The sequence below is a fragment of the Acanthisitta chloris genome, unplaced genomic scaffold (assembly GCF_000695815.1).
Source record: "Acanthisitta chloris isolate BGI_N310 unplaced genomic scaffold, ASM69581v1 scaffold14820, whole genome shotgun sequence".
Classification (NCBI taxonomy): domain Eukaryota; kingdom Metazoa; phylum Chordata; class Aves; order Passeriformes; family Acanthisittidae; genus Acanthisitta; species Acanthisitta chloris.
Window position 1 is genome coordinate 7,950 of NW_008651214.1, and position 22,851 is coordinate 30,800.

Sequence of the window (22,851 nt, forward strand, 5' to 3'; positions counted from 1 at the left end):
AGTTTATCCTGTGAACTGGCTGTGGTTTTGTGTTAAAGTTGTACCACATTTTCCCTTAACAAGTAACAGCCTTGTCTTCAAATTGCCAAAGTCATTTTTGGCTACACTCAGACTATTAACAGTACAGCTGCAGGATTTACTGCTGTCATTGTGATGCCCTTAAAAATATAGTAATTCTGAAGAGGGTAAAATGTTCCATTACATCTTGTGTTGCTGAAAAAGTCAAATTAAGGCACTGAGTTCTCTTTCTTGGATGAGATGCAGATTCTTCTCACCGAAATTCTTGCTGAATTTCATTTTCAGTAGGGGATGAAGTTTTCACATCACAATAGCTAAAATCATGTCCATACAGTAGGTCCTTCTGTGAGCTTTCATTTACGTGTGGCTCAGGCACTGTGCCAGCGTTCGGTATCTTCTTCCTCAGGGATTCATGTAAGAGTTCTCTCATTCTCCTGTTCTCTTTGGTGGTGCATTCCCAAATAATTTCAAGTTCCCCTTCCGTTTTCCTAAGGAAACAAATAAGAGAAATCCTAATTTGAACAACACTGCAGCAGGACAGAACTACAGTGTGCCCCAGGTGCCACGTGCCCCTCCTGCCCAGGGCTCTGAGCAGAGAGACTGTGCTCAGCTGAGGAGGCCGAAGCAAAGTGGTGGAAACCTGGAAGGGGAGATAAAGCCAGAGAAGGACAGGCCTTAAGTCACTGCAGCCTTAGGGACTCATTTCTCTGACTGCCCAGGCATAAATGAATGAATGATTTAACGTCCTTCTCAAGGCAAAGGTTCTTTATTAAACGTGGAAGCTAGCACGAGTTCATAATGCAGTACATTTCAGCCACAGTCTTCTCTGTAATTATATTTGGTCAAGGTTAAGCTCTCAGGTTCCTTCTGACTTGCTTCTACACAACATAAAACAATAAGGAAATCAAGGTGATTTAACATGGAAAGCGAAGTTGTTGCATGAAAAGTGAGCACACACGTGGGTTACAGAGCAGCTTGGTTACTACAGCTGCTGATGGTCTGCACTTTTTTCTCAACACCAAATTTCCCTGCCACTACAGCTGGTTCACCTCTTGGAATACAAGTCTTTGCCACGTGGCAGTTAAAAGGAGACACATGCTCAGTTTCCATGTGCTGTCTCCAGATATCTTTAGACAAAAGGCACTGAGGTTGTTTTTCTTAATGTAAGCTGTGCTTAAATGAGTAAAAATAAAAATTGCATTCAACCCCTCACCTAGCCAAAACGTGAGGTTTTCTCTTGTGGAGAGTAAGCAAAATGCCAATGCTGTACTGACGTTTGAGGATGAAAAAGTCTACAGAGGCAGGTTTTGAAAGCAGATTCTTCCCTACAAAAGAGAACTGAACTCGACTTACTCAGCATTAATCTCTGAAACTCCTACTTGGGCTGCTGCCTCAAGAACTAATTCTCACCTATCCTGTAAGAGTTAATTTCAAGGATCCTTATCACAAAGATCACCGATTTTTACCATGGCTACAATTTGAGAGGTAACCTCACAGGTGAGAGTTCCTCTCCCTTGTCTGTGCAGGGCTGCAAAGCTTTGCTGCTGCTGACTCTCTCCCAAGGACAGTCTAAGGCACTTCCAGAGCTGTTGTCCATCTGAGGCATAGCAACTGTAACTGTCCTGTTTCTCTGCAGAAGACTTGCAAAATAAACTCTGACCTAGAACCCTCAGAAAGGTAAGTGTCCTGTGAAACAAGGACTTGAGGTGTTTGTTTTCCACTCTGCTCATACCTCAAACATTCACAGTATGCTATTTAAGGAAAGGTATGTGGTGGTGATGACTAAGGATTACTCTGTGCATAATAAAGATGCCACTATCAGCTGCCTGGAGCACAAACTGAGACTGCTTTCTCCTCAGCTGCTCAGGCAAAAGGTTGCTATGAACTTGCAGTATTATCTAGCACAGGCTGTAATTACTGAGGCTCTGCAGAGCAGCTCCTAGGAATCGAAAACCTGCATCTCTTTAGAAGCTTTAACAGCTTTTATTTCTCACAAGAGCAATTTCATCTACATGTGTTTCTCTTTGAAAACCGAGTAGAAAAGTTCTCATGCCTCGGACACAGTGGGTGAGCAGTGAAACTCCTGACTTTGGTCATCCGGTGAAGAATGCAGGAGGGGAGAACATTTCAAGGCAAGTCACCTTTGCTATGTTTGATGAAAGCTCACGTTAATTTGGCTGTAGGACATCACTTCTGACCACGCTGTGCTCAGTACCCCTGGGTGCTGTGCAACCTGCCAGGGGCAGAGGCTCCTGACCAGTGTGGAACTAACTGTTAGCACTGAGCTGTCTGGCAGCTGCGGAACTGTGCCGCCACCAGGTGGATGGTACCATGCCCTGGTTTCTATTGCCTGTTCAAATCTGTTTAAAGCTATTCTCACAATGGCAGTGACGACTTGTGAAATGCTGCTTCTAGTCTCTTTCCAACTGTAAACAGCTTTTCCTTTGTGCTTTCCACTGCCAGAGGGTGTCTCTTTCCAGCTGTAAACAGCTCTTCCTTTGTGCTTTCCACTGCCAGAGGGAAAAATGCCTTTAGAGGACTGTAGGGATATTTCAGCACTGACAGCCATAATCTTGTATAAATCTGTTAAATTATATTGTCTTCTCTTTATCTTGCACACAGCCAATCTAAGTCACTTATTAATAGAAGAGTAAGATAAGTTAAAAAAGGGAACAAATCGATGTGTACTCATTAGATTTCTTAATTTCCTACTACTCTGAAAACTGCTGAGGGGTGTGGAGGGGAAAGTGTTCCAGCCTTTAGCAGGAGATGCTACTGAACAATTAACACATATCTTGGTTTCCAGACCTCACTCAAACCATCACAGACCCTGCTCAGATTGATCTGCTCCTTAAGAAGCAGTTTTACAAAGAGCAGCAGCTTAACACATATCTTGATTTCCAGACCCTACTCAAACCATCACAGACCCCACTCAGATTGATCTGCTCCCTAAGAAGCAGTTTTACAAAGAGCAGCAGCCACGGAATGACTTCCTCCTTCAAGGGTCTTTCCTGGAGCTGGGAATTAAGGAGGACTTCAGCTGTTTTGGTGTAGCTACAACACGAGTGAGACAAGCAGTCCCACAGCTCCCACACGAGGCTCTGATGGAAAGCGAGCACTGCTGGCTGTGTCTGGGTGTCTCCCCTCAGCCCTCTACCTGTCCAGCCTGCTTGGATTGCTCCTGCTGAGCCCCACTCACCTCTTCCGGTGCAGCACTTCCTCGAGAGTTTCCTGTTCGTCTTGCAGCAAACCCTGCAGGTGCTTCAATTCTTGCCCATACTGAGCAGTCTTCCCAGCAAATTCTCACTCACCTCTTCTGGAGCAGCACTTCCTCGAGAGTTTCCTCTTTGTCTTGCAGCAGACCCTGCAGGTGCTTCAATTCTTGCTCATACTGAGCAGTCTTCCCAGCAAATTCTTTCTCCTGCTCAGTCATCTTGAGGCTGATATCTCCAAGCTTCCCAGCTGCTTTCTTTTTATACACCTGTGGGGGTTAAACACAATAGCAGAAATGGGATTATAGAAGTAAGGACACATCACTACCAACAAAAGAAACAGCTAAACCTTTACATCAGTGCTGCCTTGCCTAAATATGGCAGGTAGGTTGCCTTAAGGGGTTTTTGAACCTGTTTGTTATTTTGAAGGTATTACACTTCATTTCCTTCTGTATATAAAACCAGTGGGTGCAGTGAATACCACAGTGTATGTTTGGAATTAGCTGCAAGAAAGGGTTTGTTTTCCACCGTGCAAAGCTGTGCTCTACAGCTCATGCTGCTTACTTCTTGTCCCACGGCCACAGTGATCAGTACCTACCAAGAGAAAGGGTTTCCATTTTGTTAGCCGTTTAATCTTAATACTGAGAGGAAGAAAGTAACAGATGGGTGTTTTAAACCAGCTTGCTGCTTCAGGTTTTGTTCCTTTCACAGTACTGCAAACCATTCAGTGAAGCTCTGGAGACACTGCTATTTATGTCTTGCAAATACAAAGCTTTATCTCAGGTGCTAACCACTAAGGTTTTATCTCCACCTGAATCAGAGCAGAGAGGTTGAGTTTGCCTTTTGCAGGAATAAAAAAAGCCACAAGCTATATAATCCTTTCCATAAACTGTTTCCTTCTTAGCACTTGTAAAACGTGTCACCACCAGTTAAATTTTCTAGAGGGAATAGCATCATAATCTTTACCTAGAACATCAGCCATTCAGTATTCAAGGCTGACTGACATGGGTTTTCCCTAGCTTTCCCCTGTCAGTTCCAAGAGAAGAATTAGAAGCCTGCAGGTTAACCAGTCACATCACTCAACTTCTGAGATTCCCAGAGATTCTTCAGATTGGAGAGTGAGGTGTCTGTTTGCACTGCGATGCCATGGGAGGCTAAAGGTAAACAAGTTCCTTGTGAGCAGAGGGTTGCTCAGAGCCAGCCTAGAGGAAGTGCAGAGCACAGGGAAACAGCTGAACTTTCCCCTCTGCCAGTAAATGCTGCAGCATTACTCAGGTCCAGCTCCAGAACAGGAACCTGAAATGCCTTCTCTAGGGCAGGTGCCACAACCATTTCAGAGAACTCCCTCTCCCTTTTATGACAGAAAAGGCTGACAAAGCAGCCAGCAGCACTGGTGAAATCCAACCGTTACCTGGTGGTCACTGACCCTCCAGCTACAGGGAGGTCAGTGTTTTAAGCTCAGGTCTGTGTTCCAAGCTGCACCCTGCCTGAGACGGCTCAAGCCTGAGGCCCCTCCACATCCCAACCACTGCACACCTGCTCCTCCCCTGCCAACTGAAGCTGAGTGCAGAATGGTTGTAAAATCAGTGGGGCACAAAGGGCAAAAGTGCACCATTTCCTGACCTAATGATTATGACCTGAAACTAGATATGAGGGATAACATAGCTCTGGTGCTGCTTATATGGCATCACAGGCATATAGCAAGCAAGGTGAGGAATGATGTGGGTGCATGCACATATTCTTAATGTCACGCAAGCTTCTTCTCCATCCCTCAGAGTAGTCACAGGTCTATCAAACTGTGTTTATATATCTGTGTTTAACAAGAAAACAAGCCCCTGTCTTGGTAGGGAAGACAGACATGAATGAGGGTGAAAAGTGCTAAAACCATTTTATGGCTGTATTGGTATGATTAGAGAATTCCCTTAGGGTAGTGTTTCATGCATTCAGACAGTTTATGAAGGCTGCCTTACAAATTCAAGCTGTTCTTCAGCTTACTGGAAAGCTTACTGCAGGAGGAACTGGTCTGAACATAGTGGGGGTGCATGTTTGTGTTGTTTGATGCAGGAATAGCAGTGTAGGTAAGTCTTGACTGCAAAAGTGCAATGTATGGAGACTTTCCTTTGGGGCAAACTGAACAAACTTCATACAAATAGGTCTGAAAGTAAAGCATAGTTTTCTATGCCCAGGCACCAAAACACCAGGTGTCTTCTGCTTCCTTCACTCAGAGTACAGTACAAGCACATAGAGTAGCACCAAAGGTGTTGGAACATAAACATCTCACACTTATTTCATGCTATGCACTGTTACACTGCAAACACACACTGAGCTTTGCATTTGTGTAGAGAGCTGTAAAGACAACCTATGATGTATTCTCTAACTAGGCTGGTTGTCTGAACATCCTCTGAGTTCCTAAACCTCCAGCCTATGGCCCTGGGAAAGCACTCCATGGTGACTGTGCACTTGAGGTACGTTTTTCATCCTTCCAAGTCTAATTGCAATGGACTCCACCCTGAAGCACTAGCACAGCCTCAGAAAAGCAGGAGAGAGAACACTTGGGTTACACTACAGATCGAAAATGAAGTACAAATAATCTTCCATTACTTTTACAGCCAGCTGTAATTCTCCAGGCAGGAATGTAAATGGGATGGCCTGGAGACATCAGTGTACCGATACAATGGAGGAAGACACTTGTGCAAACCGTCACGATCATCTATTTCGCTTTAAAAACAATCCTGAAGTCTTTCCTGAAAACAGTGACACAGGTTAACGACTGACCTGTCTCATTAAAGCCCCAAACATTTCACACCAAGTATTTGACTTACCTTGACCTTTTCTTCCAGCCTCCCCAGGCGCAGGCTGCCTTCCACCACTTTGTGGAGAGCACCACGGTTCTCATCCTCCAGACACCTGGCCTGCAACCAGACAGCACACAGCCCTAATGCAGTCACTGTGTTGGACAGGGCAGGCAACAGGCTTACACTGAGCAGACACAGCTCTGCTCAGAGCTCCAGTGGTCTGAGGAACCAGCGTGGAAAAGGAGTCCTGAAAACTGTTCTAATAATGGTCAGCTGACTGTGAAGGCTATCAAACAGTATTATTCTGAAGGGGTAAGGACACTGATGCTGCACACCCAACCCTTCCTGTGCATTTTGCTACAGGTACATCCAGGGGTCCCATGTGTATGGATGAGACTCATCCTTTGGTCAGATCTGGCACCCTGCTCTCCCAGGAGCCCTGGAAACTGGCAGGGGCTCAGCCAAGGATTCTGACACGTGGCTTAGGAAACACTTCTGTCTTAGGGCTGTTTTCATCATTTCCTAGGCACTATATTCCCAGAAAGAAAAGGTCAACCAAACAAAAATATAAGCTATAAACAAAGAAATAATTTTTAGAGGCTTCAACTGCCAAAGCCACTGAAAGCATCGAAAAGAGACACAATTAGCTTTTAGAATCACCAGGGCCTAATCACATTGCACTACCTGAATCACTGCAGAGACACCTCCTTTCACAGGAGTCAAAATGAACTGTCACTGCTGGAGTTTGTGAGCTTCACGCTCAGTGAGTGACAATTTGATGTGCTGTGAGGTAGCTAAATGCTACCATAAAAGAATCAGTAGTTCTTCACCCAGCAGGTTTTCACTTCAGTAGTAAAAGCAGCACCAGGTTGTTCTGATTCAGCGTTATGAGGCAGCAAAGCAAACTGAGTATTTTAAATTTTTACTGATACTAGACTATTTCAGTGGAAAAATTAGTCCCCAGGTGTCTGTGCTGTCAGCCCAGACACAGCAGGGTCATAAACAAAAAGCAAGAGTTGTACAATCTAAGTCACAAAACAGAGAACTAATGGTGGCAAATGAGTATGTGTCATCATACACACACAGAGGAGAATGTGATCCAAAAGGAGGAGGTAAACAGTTCTGGATGACAGGACTGGCTTCCAACTGCTGGATCAGTCTGAACACCTGTCTATAGACAGCCCCGAGGTGACTGACTGCACTTTGGGCTGCTTTCAACAGAGTTACTCAGGGCTTTACATGTGCATGGAACCTGATTTTCCAGGGCAGCCTTTCAGAGGCAGGTTTCAGCAGGGAGGAGTATGATGCCAAGTACTGCACACCTGCAGAGATAAGGTTTGCACTACTTTTGTGATCACTGAAGTTCTGTCAAGACATCTTCACAAACAGTTGCTTTTAACCACTCTTCTAGGAAAAAATCTTTTGCTGCTCCTATCTTGTTTGCTAACATCTACTTAAACAGCTAGTTCTTAAACTGAGATGATAGCTTTCTTGTTTTATAGTTCAGTTGTGCCAGTAGGATTATAACTGTGTGAAACGTCAGTTGTGTTAATTATTTAAGGACAATTACCAAAAATACAAGATGATCACGTTCCTGAGATATCTTCTCCACCAGAGCAACAAGATTTGTTAGATAGTGATGGGCTGCAACTTCTTTCTCCATTGCTTCCTCCAGCTGCAGCTGCAAGTGACCTATTTTCTTCTTCAGTCGCCTGTAAAATGAACAGAAAACGTGGAAAATCTTCAGGCTGAGAATGAACGATAGCATTAAAACCTTGCATGGTGTGCAAATCCACAGGTACAAGTCTCACACAATCAAACATACTGTTAGAATCACACTGGCTCCCAGGATTTGCAGTGCTCATGTCTCACTTTTTGGTGCTGTTTTTCTTTACAGTAGGTTTTGTGAACAATGACAAATGATTCAAGAGGAGTTTGTGCAATGGCGACAAGCTCATCTTGCCCAAAAAATACAACAATACTAGTGTTCTTCCTGTTCAAGGTGTTGTGAGCCCATCTCTGAACCAAGTGGGTGTGTGAGAAGGTCTACAAGCAGTGCAGGGCCTTATTTGTCAGATGAGTACACAAATGATAATTGCTGTAACTAACTACTGTGTTAACAGTATATCCTTAATTTGCACAAAGACACAGAAAAGTGTGTTTGAAAACACACAAAGGTTAACAAAACTTGACAAACAGGCCTTTAGATGTGTGGGAAACCCATTTTTCTGCACTATGTAGAAAACACACACTGTGCAATGTTAGACTTATTTTGACAGGTATTTCTGCTGTTATTTTAGACACATAGGTGTACCTCTATCAGAAAATGAGACTGATAGGACCTGTTTGTCTTTTCTGTCATTTCCATCTCTGTTTTCAGGATCGTGTTATCAGCCATGAAGTTATTTTTCTCCAAGAGCAGTTTCTTGTTTTCAGCCTGCAGTGCTGCTACCTTCCCCTTGATATCTTCCACCTCACAGCACTTCTTCTCCAGCTCCTGCTGCAAACGGCTGCAGAAACCAACAGCACAGGGCAGGTGTCAGGCACAGACCTGCTTCACTAGAAAGCTACAGCAAGATACCAGTCTTGAAGGCATGAAAAAGACACAGAGGATGTTCAGTGTTCAGTGCTGATGTCAGAGAGTTATTAATCTTGTGCCACATCAAATTATCAGTGAATTAGTCACTGGCTGCACTTGAGTTAAACCACAAAAACATCCCACACAGTCAAATGTATTCCCTTCCTAATGTTTTGGGGGTTTTTCAAACAAATTACTAGCAATGCCAAAATTCAAGGTGTGAGAACTTCTTAGGCAGCACTAACACAAAGCAGCAACTTGCAGGACCCTAAGGCTCGTCAAGAAACCAATGCACAGAGTGTGTGGAGGAGCACTGCCCTGCCCTGAGCTGTGTGACAGCACTTGGTGTGCTGCAGTTCAGTCTTACTTCTGTACTGCAAAGACTGGAGAAACTTTGAACTCCTACTTTAGAAGTTCAGGATCCTTTCGACATTTTCCCAAAGATGGGAACAAAAAAAGGGAGAAATTTTATATACAGTATTGATAGAAGTAAACAGATTGAACAAAACTGGTGGTTTTAATGGCTCCTCTTCTACTTTAAAAAGGTAAACTTAGCAGTACACACTGTGGTAGAAACACTCCTGCCAGTATTGCTAGACCTAGGACTTCCTTTTGTAACTTCACACCTCTCTAAAACACAAGGCAGTGTTTGAACTCTTTCCTGTCTTGGTACCTTGGCAGTTCCCTCCTGGATGGGCAGTGCCATGCCCATGGCTCTGTCATGCACACACTGCACAAGTGTTTCTCCAAGCACTGTACATGAACACATACCTTCTCAAATCATCCACCAAGGCCAAGTGCTCCTCTGCTGCTATTCTGCTATCCACTTTGGCTTTCAGCTCTTCACATGCAGAATACAAAGCTTTTAACTGCTTCTGGTACTCTGCCATCTCTTCTTCTTGACTCTGTTTCTTACCTTCTAAGATCACTAACTGTTTGGTCAACTTTGAAGCTTTTGGGAGAAAAAAAAAAAGGAAGAAGCCAACTGGGTATAGCGGAACCCAATCACGGAGTGAAACTGCAACTGACCCATCACTACGTTAACTCCTAGTTGTTCACAGCATTGGGTAACAGTGGGTTTGTCAGTCTGTTTGTATTCTAACAGTCTGGATTTTAGTTTTGCTGTCTCAAGCAACTTGCTTTGGGAAAGTGCCAAAACCTCAAGACTACTTCTTTTCAGGGCTATTAAGCACTTTGCTCATAGAAATACCATTCCACTCTGAAAAATTCTGACTCAGTTTAAAGAGCTCATCAGTCATGAACATGAGTGTATTGCTGTTAGACAGCTCTTGTCACTCTTTCAGAAGACACGAGTCAAACTGGAGTATGTTCTGTTGTATCAGTAGGTTATACTGACATTCCTCTCAGGTATCAGTTGACAGCCAGAGCTTGATCTCATATTAATGTCACCTACATTCAGCAATGCTTTGTAGGCATATATATAAAGTTGTAAAAAAAACCCACCCCAAAACCAACAACAGAGAACAAACAAAAAACCCCCACAAAACCCCAAACCTGCAGCATGCTCTGTAGTTCAAATGACTAGCAACTCGAGCACTTTACCGTCTTGAACATGTTGTCTCTGACTTTCTTTGGCTTTAGCTTGTTGAATTTCAAGTTGCTTCATCAACAATCCATTTTCTTCCAAGACCAGCTTGGCCTGAGTTTGCAGCTGCTGCCTGCAATGATAACCAGCTTGTAAATAAAACAGAAATTAAAATGGTAACTTATGTCCAAAGAACAAACACAACTGACTTTCGACAGCTTAAACTTAAAAAATCAGATTTGAACCTCTAAAACCAAAACTCTAAAACCAAAACCCTGGTTGAAAGCAATGTCAGGACCTGCTGTAAGCTGATTGGAGACACGAACTCACACTCATCAAATGGAATTAATTTTAAACGTTTCAAACCTTTGCCTAACAAAAACTCCTTATAGAAAGAAGGACAAATGAGCGTGTGTGAATCAGGATCACAGCACCAGAGAATGGCTGAGGTTGAAGGGACCTCAGGAGGTCACCTGGTCCAATGCCCTGTGCAAGCAGGGACACCTACAGCCAGCTGCCCAGGACCATGTCTAGGTGGCTTGAGTATCTCTGGGCAGGGAGACTCCACAGCCTCTGGACAGCTTGTCAGAGTGCTCACAGAAAATCTGTTTCCTTATGTGCACAGGGAACCACCTGTGTTTCAGTTTGTACCTGCTGCCTCTTGTTGTGGCACAGGGCACTGCTGAACAGAGCCTGGCTCTGCCTACACCCTCTCCTCAGCCACTGAGGTACAGTGATGAGACGTCCCCTGAGCCATCTCTTCTCCAGGTGAAACAGCCCCAGCTCCCTCTGACTTCTTACACGAGAGAATTAAAGCCACAGAATGGTGCAAGATGACTTGGAGGCAGCTTTGTAACTAGTAACTGAACCAAACTTGTTTTCAAAACGGGATAAATTCTTGGATGGGATTTGGATTTACTTGGCTTTGATCTCTGGAAAATACTGCCAGTGTGCTCTCTGGGCCTGCAAGGAAGTTGGGCCTTCAAAATAAACTACCCTGAGCAGAGAACTTAACCCTCTACTTTATAACTGGTATTAATTCAGCTTTTGAGTAAACCAACACCAATGTTTCTGATGTTAGCCAAAGCTTAAGGAACTACTTGCTGTTCCAGAAAAAGCTTAAGAAGCTGAAAAGCATTAGCCAGAACGCAAGCAGAAATCCAGAACAAGTGCTGGATGATATGACATGAACTTAAACTGAAGAGTTGGCATCAATCAGCAAGAGCAGCCTAAACCCAGAGCGTAGCAAACTAGGCTGTTACCAAGGAGTCCTGCTACTGCTGAAAAGACGTGTATCTGCTTTGTTCATGTGTGGCCTGACCTACATACAAATGCATCCTGTTGTGCACAGATCTAGGCAGGGCCAATTTCCCCCCCATCAAATGATATTCTGACTAAAACTTCAACTGAACCACACAGCTAACAACTGTCAGCTGAAAAATATAAACTATACCCAGAAAAAAGCACAGAAATAGAAGTCATCTTACACTTGTATCCATCTTTGTTCATGTGTGGCCTGACCTACATACAAATGCATCCTGTTGTGCACAGATCTAGGCAGGGCCAATTTCCCCCCCATCAAATGATATTCTGACTAAAACTTCAACTGAACCACACAGCTAACAACTGTCAGCTGAAAAATATAAACTATACCCAGAAAAAAGCACAGAAATAGAAGTCATCTTACACTTGTATCCATGAAAACCTCTGCACAGAAGCTTGTAAATTTATCTGACGAATCTGCTGTGAAATTTACTGCACTGGGCAGAGGAGAAGGAAGCAAATGGACTGTGACCTTAATTTGCTTGAGGGGAACAAAATTTGTCCTTAAAATTCGTCATCTTAAAAGTTCTCTTGCAACAAGCAAATTGAATTCATTTCTAGTAATACAACTTGCCATTCTGTGGGGGTAATAAAGGTGTTTAATTGCTCGTGCAGGTCTTCATTCTCCTTCACCAGCTCTTCAACTCGTGCCTTAAAGCTCTTCATATCCTCCTGGAAGGCAAAGGATTTCACATAAGATTCTTTAGTATTTCCTGTTTCGAGTTTTACATCAATGTCCACTGTGATAACCAAACATCCCTGGGTGCCCCCCAATGCTTGTCCTGATAGCACATCATCTCACTGCTCACTCACTGCTAATTCAGGTATCATACCTGATTGCTGAACTCTTTCAGCCACCTAGGAACATCTGATTAAAATGAATGCTGATATTTGAATTGTGCCACATTTTTGCAAGTTGTAGATCCCAAAATATGGATTTAAGAACCTGAATCCTGGAGATTACTGGGAGATACTACACATGTTCAGTAGGAATGACACGGATTTGAGTGTGGTAGGACAATACAGTGACTTTAGAGCAATACAAACCCCTTGGTGTTTTCTGCTCATTTCACGGCTTAATTCTTTTGAAGGAAATACACTTATTTTTAAACCCTATGAAAGTTTTTCAAAGATTCAATGACAAAAAACCACTTCTAAAAGCAAAGAGAGTGCCCATTCTTTGAAGATCTGGAAGTCAATATTCTTCCACCCCAGACCCACTGCAGCTGGGGGAGCAGCTGTGCCAAGCACTGGATCCCCATGATGAACAACAGCAGTATCTCCTTTCTACCACAGACTATGTTTATGGTTTCCTCTGCTCTGAGAGTGCATCTCACACATCTCAGTGTTCTTAGTGCTTCTCACTGTGAACAGGCTGACAGAACAAGCAAGACAAGTAGGACAAGGCAGCACAGTAACTATGCATGGAAAAGGAAAACAAAGTCCTTTAAATTGTAGGCAAAAAACAGCTTTGACAAATCCCTTACAACAATTTCAGTCATTTATTTCCACTTTAGTGTCTATTTTCTGTAAATGGCCACTTGCCTCATGTTCAAGAATAAAATCTTCCTTTTCTTGTAGTCTGTCTTCATATGCCAACAGAAGAGGTGACAGATACTTCAGATCCAACTTAAAAGAAGATTGAAAAATCAACACACACAAATTACAAACCACAATCTCATCAATATTTCTTACTTCTGCTATACATGGCTAACTTTCAAAGCCCAGGGGTTTTCACTCCTGGCTTGCAGAGGATGGTGCAGCACCCCCCAAGCAGGCAGAGCAGCCTGTGCAGGGTGGTGCTGCAGCAGCTCTGCCCAGCACTGCACTGGGAGCAAGGCTTGGGAAGGCAAAGGCTGGGCACTGTTTGCTCACTGCACTAAAAGCAGCTCCAACTCATCTCTCTGTGTAACACAGCAGATGAGGATGCAAATGAATACAAACCCAAACTGAAACACTACAGTGAATACTGAAGCTATTAGTAAAAAAAGTTCTCAGGTTCACTAGGAAGTGGGAAAGGAATTTTTATGCTCAAATCTGCATCTTTAGAACTCAACACATACATGTGTGATTCTCTGCTATTATGGCTACAGACAGAGCAGGAGGACTCTCCTATTTCTACATAGTTCTGAGTAACAATGAGGAAGGAAAATCTAAGATCTGGTTAGTGTTTCAAGGAGAAATTGTTTTACACATCACAAATGCAGTTAATTACACATAGAAGTTCAGAGGCTCCTAGTGGACCCCTGACCATTTCTACCATCAAAGTTACTGAAATATTCTAGTTTCTTTTAGTATCACCTTGAAAATAATCACAGCAGAAGATTAACAATAAGCCATAGACCCTGAAAGATCTTGAAGCAAACTACAGGCTCAGCAGTCCTAAGTGAGGATGGCATTTAAGACTCTCAGGGTAACAGTACTTTCAGGTTTGGTGCAGTCTGTAGCTTGCTGAGCATTCAACTGGAGCTGCACACTCACTGCAAAGGTCTGCCCTACATTTCTTTAGGCAACAGAAAAAGGTTGTAATATTCTATTAATTACCATGTGATGGTTCCGCAGAGTAACTAAAAAATATCCTGAATATTTTGGTTCCAGTAAAGAAATTCTGCTACTTGGTGTAGAAAGGAATGAGTAGAGAAGTGAAGTATTATCTGACTCACCAGCCACGGCGGTGGAGGTCCTTTCATGGGCAGACTTCTCAGGGTTAGGTGCTAGAGCAGATTGTAAAAGATACTGACATTACTTCCTGCTTTGTGAAGCACCAACAACTGCAGTCCTGTCACCCCATCCAGCTGGTTCCTAATTACATGTGTTGCACATGCAACACACAATCTCAAAGTCACCAGAACTTGCTAGTACAGGAGAAAGTCTAATGTCTTACAGTTAACCACAAAGCCTTACCTGAAATCTCAGAAAAAGCCTATACCACTTGGAAAGTTTGTGGCAAATTTGGAGGAAAGAGTCATAAAACCCCCAAGGTCAGACAAAGATCAGTGGGACATTTCAGTACAAAGCGCCTTTAAAGCCAACATTCTCACCTCTTCTGGGGCCAAGGGCCTGAATTTGGTTTGATAGCGACTTAATTCTACGTTTAAACGATGGACCATCAGTTTCAAAGCATCGTTCTCATCTACCAGTTCTTGGGCTTGTTGTCTGAGAGAAAGTAATTCTGCTGCCTCCTCTATTAAAGCAAACATCCAACAAGAAAGCTCAATCAAAACTCAAGAACTGCTCACAATAATTACTTATTGTAATAACAAAAAAAATACCTAAGTTAGAATCGTAAGAGAACTTCTCTCAAAATACTCTTAATGGAAAACTCCCACAAAAAGTTACCGACAAAACCTCATTATGTTTCAATCAACCAAGTAAATTTTTTTGCATGATCATGAAGCATTCATGGACAAAATTTCTACAAATGTTTGGAAACTACTTCTGCAGAGAGACTTGCCTAGTCAACGACTTGAAACCTACTATTGCAGGAATAGGTTGCAAGAAATTGGAAAAAATCAAACAAGATAACTACAGAACAGCTTATATGTTTCTCCCACCTTCTCTGGATGAGTTCTCTGCAGTTTCTTTAAGTCTTCTGTTTTCTTGCTCTAGCTTCTTCAGCTTTAATTGCTGTTCTTCCATTTGCTGTTTGGTTCCCTCGAACTGTTGCACCAGGGCCTGGTATGCCCTATTCAGAGCCCAGTTTTCTTGCTTCAGCTCTCTGAACTTTTCCTTAGCCACATTTTCCCGTGCTTGCCTTGCCCGAACGGACACATCTACAAAGCCACAGGACAAGGTGTTCAAATGGTACTCAGACTTGGAGTTCAGCAAATTACAACCCGTTTTTGCTAACAGTAGCATTAGGTGTGAGTGATACTTTGCAAGCTACAAACCAGCTCCTGGCTCCCTACAAGGTAACAGCAGAAACAATGGAAGAAGTGGATTTGGAAAGAGGGCAGTGGAATGGCTGCAAATTCCCATATTTTCTCTCAGACACAGAAAACATTCCTTCTTTAAATGGAAAAGCAAGTGTCAGCAGAACTCTCTCTCCCAAGCACCACTGGTTGAAGAGGTGAGACAGCAATGGCCAGTGCAGTAAGCAAAGTGTCTGTGCCCTTCATGGACTAGTCAGTCTTCTCAACCCCTTCTTCTTTTGACCACCTATGTCATGAAAGCTTTACCTTCCTTCCCACTGAACATCTTCAATGTTCTGTTACCCAACAGAAGTGTCTTAACCAGTCCTTACAAAAGTAAAACTTTAGACTATCTGCAAAACTGTAGATATATTGTTGCATCACTAGCAATGGCTCTCACTTCCAAGTTTTCCTCTCCATCTGTACAGGGTAAAGAGATACCCTGTTAAAATGGAGGCTGAGATTTTACCCTCACAACACAATCCAATGGCACACAGGCACCACTGTGACTCTGTACAGGGCAGCTCCTTAGAACTGGATACAAATGAAGTCAGACAGAGCTGTCTCTTGCTGCTGGTGACATAAAACAACTCAGGTGTTCAGCAGTGTTTCAGGCACGCCTGGTCACTGCTGCCTTCCTGTGAGAAGGCCTAAGGTACTTGGACAGCACAGACATGCACAAAACCCCATGAACTCATGACAGGCACATATCCCATGCCTGCAACACACAGAGGTGCTGTGCATGAGGGTGTGACACGGGTGCAGTACCATACAAATAAGCTGAAGGGACACCATGTAGCTCATCACTGTCCATTCACCACTTCAGGTGCAAAGGGATAGGTAACACTGGTGACATCTTCTACTGCAGATTAAACTTAAGGCATTGCAGAGGTCTGGTAAGACTTTTCATTTCATTACACTGCTTCACCACCCTTTACTTTAGACTTCAAAAGTCACTCAGATTGGAAAATAAAAACAAGTCTAAACTACCTAACAAAAGCCTATTGATCTTACACATCGCACTCAGCACCTTCTCCCCTCCTGCACAGGGAGAGTGTGAGTACTTTCACACATACACATTAGGCTTAGACAACACAAGCAGAAAAATGTGGTTTTATATACACAAGCACATTATTAAAGTGAAGATATGTAGTGAAGCCATAGAAAAATCCAGAATACCTGGGGACGGTGGAGGTTTTTCACGTATCAGATTTTCTGCTAATGATTTCTCCTCCTAGCAGAGAAATAAAAAAATGAGACAAGCTGCTTTAGGTTTCCCTTCCTGAAGTTCTCTGAACAGCATTGCTTTTGGAGAACTTAAGATAACAAAACTTTTGAAGCAGTTTCTTTTATATTTCAACAAAATTTAAGGTTGGTTTCACTGCTGATAATGTACAACTATTGCTGACTCATCTTGACATTTTGTCACTTACCACAGCCATCAATCACTTTTGGACACTTGAAAGTATCAGTGTCACCTTTAGGTGTCAGAGATGTACAGTTCTCAAAATGATTTTTCTATGGCTGACAAACATAAAGCTTCTGACCAAACAGGATGGATATTGCCCCCACTTGTTAGTTTGCATGAAATAAAGGCTTTAGACTAGACAGTCATGATATGAACTGTCAGTCCCTCACTGGGAACCAGCAAATGAATTAAAATGTACAATGCTCTTCAACAAACTTGAAGAACTTTGTTCTTGCTGTGCTGGAAAAAATAAAAGTACCTATTTGTCCATTTTGAGAAGGTTCTCTCACCAAGAAAGAGCCACAGGCTCATTTACACTGATCTATCTGCTTCAGCTGAACGTGACTGATACAGAGATTCTCTCCAGCCCAACTTTTGTATGGCCTATTTACCTACAAAGCTGTGTTTTCTCAAAAGGAATGATTAGCCATTCTTGTACTCCAAAAGAAAAAAAAATCCCAAGTGGCAATAAATTAGTTTTCTTTTAAGCAACTGCAAACTATTGGCTCTTTATGACACTTTATTTTCCAATGTGCATCATAAATCAACTGTTATGTAAGTCTTACCTTTACACTCCAGCCAAGATGTTGGTCTTCTGCTAAAGGAAAACATATCTTTCAGTCAATTAAAACCACAATTATTTCTAAGTCCATAAACTGTAAGGGTTCATAAGGCTATGTATGCACATGTTATATACTGCAACCAAATGCAAGATTGGATTGATTGTCCATCAGAAAGGGCCTTGGCAGTGCTGGTGGCACAGCTCAGCATGAGCCAGGTGTGCAGAGGTGGCCAAGGGCATTCTGGCCTGTATCAAGAATAATGTGGCAGCAGCACTAGGGCAGTGCTCATCCCCCTGGACTGGGCACTGGGAAGGTCCCAGCTCAGTGCTGTGCTCAGCTTTGGGCACTCACTGCCCAAAGGCCATTGAGGCACTGAGCGAGTCCAGCCAAGGGCAACGAGGGCAGCAAAGGGCAGAGCACATGGGCAAGGGCTGAGGGAGTTGGGTTGCTCAGCCTGAAGAAGAGGCTCAGGGGTGACCTCCTGGCTCTCTGCAACTCCTGCCAGGGCTGGAGAGAGGTGGGGGATGTGTGTCCTGCCAGGGCTGAGGGAGAGGAGAGAGGGAATGGCCTTGAGCTGAGCCAGGGCAGAGTCAGATTGGATGTGAGGAGAAATGTTCTCCCTGTCAGGATGGGGATTCATTTACCTTCTATTTGCACATTGGACTTATCCTCTGCCACCTGAAACTCAGTTTCCTGAGAAGGCACCTCTTTCTTGTCAGCATTGGGACTAGGAGATGGTGGAAACTCTTCCTAGTAAAAACAGGAGAAGCCTATCTAAGTCATGGTAACACTGTTACAACAGCCCACGTACCTTGAGATCTGTAGGAATGTACTAATGACCCAGCAGCATTCAGAAATGTACCCCAATATCTTCAGGTAATAAATTACAAGACATACCTTTTTTCATTTAGGTCTCTATGTAAATAAAACCTAAACCTTACAATAATCAACAGGAGGTAAGAAACTATGACAGTGATTTAGTTCACAGGGCAAATATTCCTGTCACCTTAGGCAGTCACAAGAGCCTGTGAAATTATCATGTGTTTGTTGTGTCGTATGTAAACTTGTTCTTACTAAAAATCAACCATTTATCTACTGTATCACAGCACAGAGGGATTAAGGACCCATATTTAACACTGCCATTGCTGGTTTTCCCCTGCTGATCACATACCAGTGTCCAATGTACTCCACTCCATCCCTTTCCCCCACCCTCCTTCCTCCTCTTGCCAACTACTGCCTCTTCAGCTCGGGGTGGTTTGGGGTTTCTTTCACACAGGTAGAGCATTTTATTGCCTCTTTCCTACTCAGCTACTTCTTCCTGTTTGTTAAACTTGTGTATCACTTTGGACTGAACTTTCAGTGTGCCTTAGGAATATTAAGTTGCTCATTCCAGACTGATGACACAGAAACATCCCCTGGTTTTCAACACAAGGTAATTATTTTGTTTGATTCTGAATCTCCCTGTCTCTATACAGGTCTGTGCTCATTACCACAACACTGAATCATTAACTTAGCTTTCACCATTTACATGTGAAGTTCCTAGCACTTTTAACAATCTATTATGTGAGTACCATGCTCAAATTACTGGACATTTTACAAGACTAAATTATGCACAACAATTACACACAGTACCAGTGTTTTCCTAATAAGAAGAGGCTTCTAATAATCAGAGATAGGGAATCTGTGAGGAGCAGCAAACCTCCCTGGCTCATTTAAGATTGAATGAATCACAGAAAGAAGCATGTGAAATAAATACTGAATAAATGAAGAGTAAGAGGAGAATATAAAGCATCAGAAACATTTAACACGTTAAAAATGGTAAAGGTATGAATACATTTTAAAATCCTACCTTTTTATTTTTGCAGGGAGCAGCATAAACAGCATTGGTGCTAGAGCTTTCTCCCCTCTTCTCACTACTCTGACAGCTGGACTCTGCCTCTTTATCAGCATCCGACAGATAGGTATCCATGTCCTCATCTTCACCACAACTGCCTGAGATTTCCAGGGACTGTACAGATCTGTCACTACCATCAAGTTTCCAGTTGGACCTGCAAGTAAAAAGCAGTTTAAGGCCTGTTTCAGTGTCACTTACTCTGCAAAAAACACAAACACTAGTAAAGGAGAACCACCCTCAGTCTTTCAATACACACCACAAGTACAAACAGCTGACACAGGCACAGCTAAGCTTGTTACCTGCAGGTGAGGGACCTAGCCTATGTGTATGCTTTAAAACAAACACTGGCACTATCTTTTCCTCTCTGTATTAAAGAAGTGCCAGATTAGAGACAGAAGGTTCCGAATTCTGCCGAAAGGATAGTCTGAAATCATTTTCAGCGCAGAGGAAATCTCTGACATGTAACTCAGATGATTGTTCAATCTCATTTGGTATAACTGATCACCATTTGGCAGAAATAATAGATGGTTTTACTTATGACTGCTGCACAATCCACATTTGCCTCTTTGAAGACTATGAGCATGACATCACTTTCCAAGCAATGGAACAAGGACTGCAGACACCTCAGACCCAATTTGTGACGCGGCAAGGAAAGCGTCAGCGGCTGTAACAGCAGGAGTTTGCTGCAACTCTCCGCTAAACTATTGACAGATGACATTTCTAAGACAGGTATCAAACCAGAAAGGACACAGTACCCCGTCCTGAGCTCCGTGACTGCTGCATACGGTGCGAGGCACTCCTGTTCCGCAGGGACACGCTCATCTTCCGCGCGCGCTCGCTGCCGAGGCTGAGGAATAGCCACAGTGCGCCCTGTCAGTGCTGCTGCTAGGACTGCTGCTGCCAGAGCAGACCTGCAGGGGAACACAGCAACACATACTTTTTCCTTTGCAAAAATGTCTTCACTATCTTAGCAAGGCAAAATATTCACAGTCAACGAGCACAAATACCACCAAATGCTACAGGATTGCTTGTAAACTAAGAACTCTCAAAGTAAAGCACAGAGTGGGGTGAGCTACTGCAATGCTGCTATCCAAGAGTAAAGTACAATACCTATTGGCTTTCCCACATCACGTGCATGAAAATCATGGAACATATTGAGTTACTTTCCAGAAATTCACATCAGTTACAGTATTTGGCATTCACTTAGCCACAACAATACTACCTGGTGTTGTGTTAAAAGGGTGTTGCACATCCTGCTGCTTTGTCTCCTAGTTTCCATTACCCCCTACTCTGAACCTTTAACTGATGACTCTGAAGCTGTTAATAAATGTTGGCACACAGCAGACCAGGACAAGAGCAGGTCAACAGAAGTGCCTACAGGTGGGATGCTGGGGAGTACAGAGAAGGGTAAGATGAGGAGGCAAAACAAGTAGGAAGCAAGAGTAAAGCAGAGAAATGGTGAAGACTGTAAAAGGAATGACAACAACTGGAGGTCAATAAGGAACAAGTGTCTGTAACATCCCTACTAGAAGGACCATGGAAAACAACCAGAATTGAACAAAACATAGAGAAAACATAGAATAAAGAACTGTGAGAAGCAACAAATTAGAACAGATTTGTACTTTTCTCAGTGTAACTTGTCTACACTGCTAACTCAAACCCAACCCCGTGGCAGCTTTTGAAGCCCTTGGCACTCTAGCAACATTTCATCTATACTTTTCAAATGAGCTAAAGCTTCCTGACTCGCAGCATCAGCACTGCAGCAGCCCAGTTAAGAACTGCCCTACCTTCAGACAGCCCATTTGTCTTTGACTCAGGTAAGTCACACATTCTTAACAGTTACTTTCCTAAATATTTAGCATGCTCAGAAGTGGGAGAAAAATCCAAAGAGGTGAACTTCCCCACTTATTCCCTTCATGGAACACTCCAGCAAGGACATGTGGCTCTGCTTATTGTGCTTTTCTAGAGTGCTACAGTACTTGGTGAAGCAAAAGAAAGAAAAATCCCAACGTACCTGGGCCTTTCTGGAGAAGGGTTTGGACTACGAGGGGGAGGGGTGCGGGGAGCTGCAGGTTTAGGAGCTATGGTAGCAGCAGGGACCAGGCCATGAGCTATGTGTTTCTAAACGATTCAAAACAAAATTAGTTGACAACGACTTTCAGGATCACAATGGGAAAAAAAACAACACAGAACTGAACATGCACAAAACTAACCATGTAAAATAATACAGAAAGGAAAAACAATGACATGCGATTGATGTAAAGAGAAGACTTGAAATGATTCCAGGTTTAACTTTTCACTATGTGTGAACAGCTGCTAATGAAGGTTAGAAATGTAACTGATCTGAGACCCTCAAGGGTAGGTTTTCTACCCACTATATCACAACCTGCAAAACCAGAATGTTCACTTACTCGATTTTTTGCTGTATATATACAAGAAAAACAGGACTAGAAAATAACTTTTTCCAAGTATTTGAATGCTGCCTCAGAGTAACAATATTAGTCCTTTTCTTCTAAAGCCTGTCAGTCAGAGGTAAAACTCAGTCGCAGCAGGATGCGACTGACTTGGTGACAAACCCGTCACCAAGAGTTTTGCAGTCAAAAGCTCAACCCAAGTTTAAAAAAAATCCTAGTGCATTTTTTATCAGCAAACACAGTAATTTTTTTTAAAGGGATAACATTAAGTATCAGCTCAGAAAAACTGGGACCAGAGATCCCTACAAAGACTGCTGAGAATGGAAGGGAGCTCTGGATAGTGTCTAGCCCAAGCTCTGCTCAAAGCTGGGTCAGCTAGAAGGGTTTGCTGGGAATCCTGTCCGGTCACGTCTCGGGTACCTCCAACCTGGGCCAGTGCTGAAACACCTCACAGGTTTCTAACCATCTCATTATTATGTTTAAATTGAAGTGTCTGTGCTTGGATCTGTTCTTACTGCCTCTTGTCCTCTCCCTGAGCATCAGGGAATACTACACATACATACTTAAACTCCATCACCCTCGCACTGATGTTACTTTGTTATGGACTAAAACAGCCTAAGTTCTTCCTAGTTCTGCTGCAGAGAATTTGCTCTCCCCCCAGTTATATTTTACTGCACTTCTCCAACAAGAGCACGCAGAGGTAAACTGGGAAACATTTCTGTCTTTACAGGAAGGAGCATCAAAAGGTTAACTGGTCCATTGCAAAGACTCTCTTTAGCTCAGCCTCCTCTCGCAAGTGCACTGCTCCCACTTCCGCAGGGATGCCTGGCACTGAACAACTCCTGGGCTAAGGGCTGTTGACTGCAGACACCTGACTGTGATCACCAGGGAGTACAGCCGAGGTAAGAGCCATCCCACGGTAAAACCGTGACAACAACAGCAGATCAACACTTCAGTAAGAAAAACAGCTCAATTTCAAGCGCGCTGGAAGGGAACACCCGCACAGCCTCGAGCTGCGCGGAGCTCCCTCGCACCCAGACTCGTTAGAGCGGCGAACGCGCGGCCCGAGGGAGGCCCGGGCAGGGCCGGAGTGCAGGGTCGGGCAGGGCCGGAGGGCAGGGCCCGAGGG

The 22,851-nt window shown here is 43.4% G+C and overlaps 1 protein-coding gene across 1 annotated transcript; it reads right to left on the reverse strand.

Annotated features, from left to right (window-relative positions):
- Positions 1 to 275: 275 nt before the first annotated feature.
- CEP89 (centrosomal protein 89kDa) lies at positions 276 to 21,429 on the reverse strand (the record flags this gene model as incomplete). Its single annotated transcript, XM_009072282.1, has 18 exons — positions 276 to 506; positions 3,330 to 3,499; positions 6,053 to 6,142; positions 7,596 to 7,737; positions 8,368 to 8,535; positions 9,375 to 9,555; positions 10,167 to 10,278; positions 12,043 to 12,144; positions 13,018 to 13,101; positions 14,136 to 14,186; positions 14,514 to 14,656; positions 15,027 to 15,245; positions 16,563 to 16,617; positions 17,418 to 17,446; positions 18,059 to 18,164; positions 19,264 to 19,462; positions 20,064 to 20,219; positions 21,323 to 21,429. Coding segments are annotated over 18 exons (2,345 nt in total), but the record flags the coding sequence as incomplete, so codon positions are not given.
- Between the last annotated feature and the right edge of the window lie 1,422 nt (positions 21,430 to 22,851).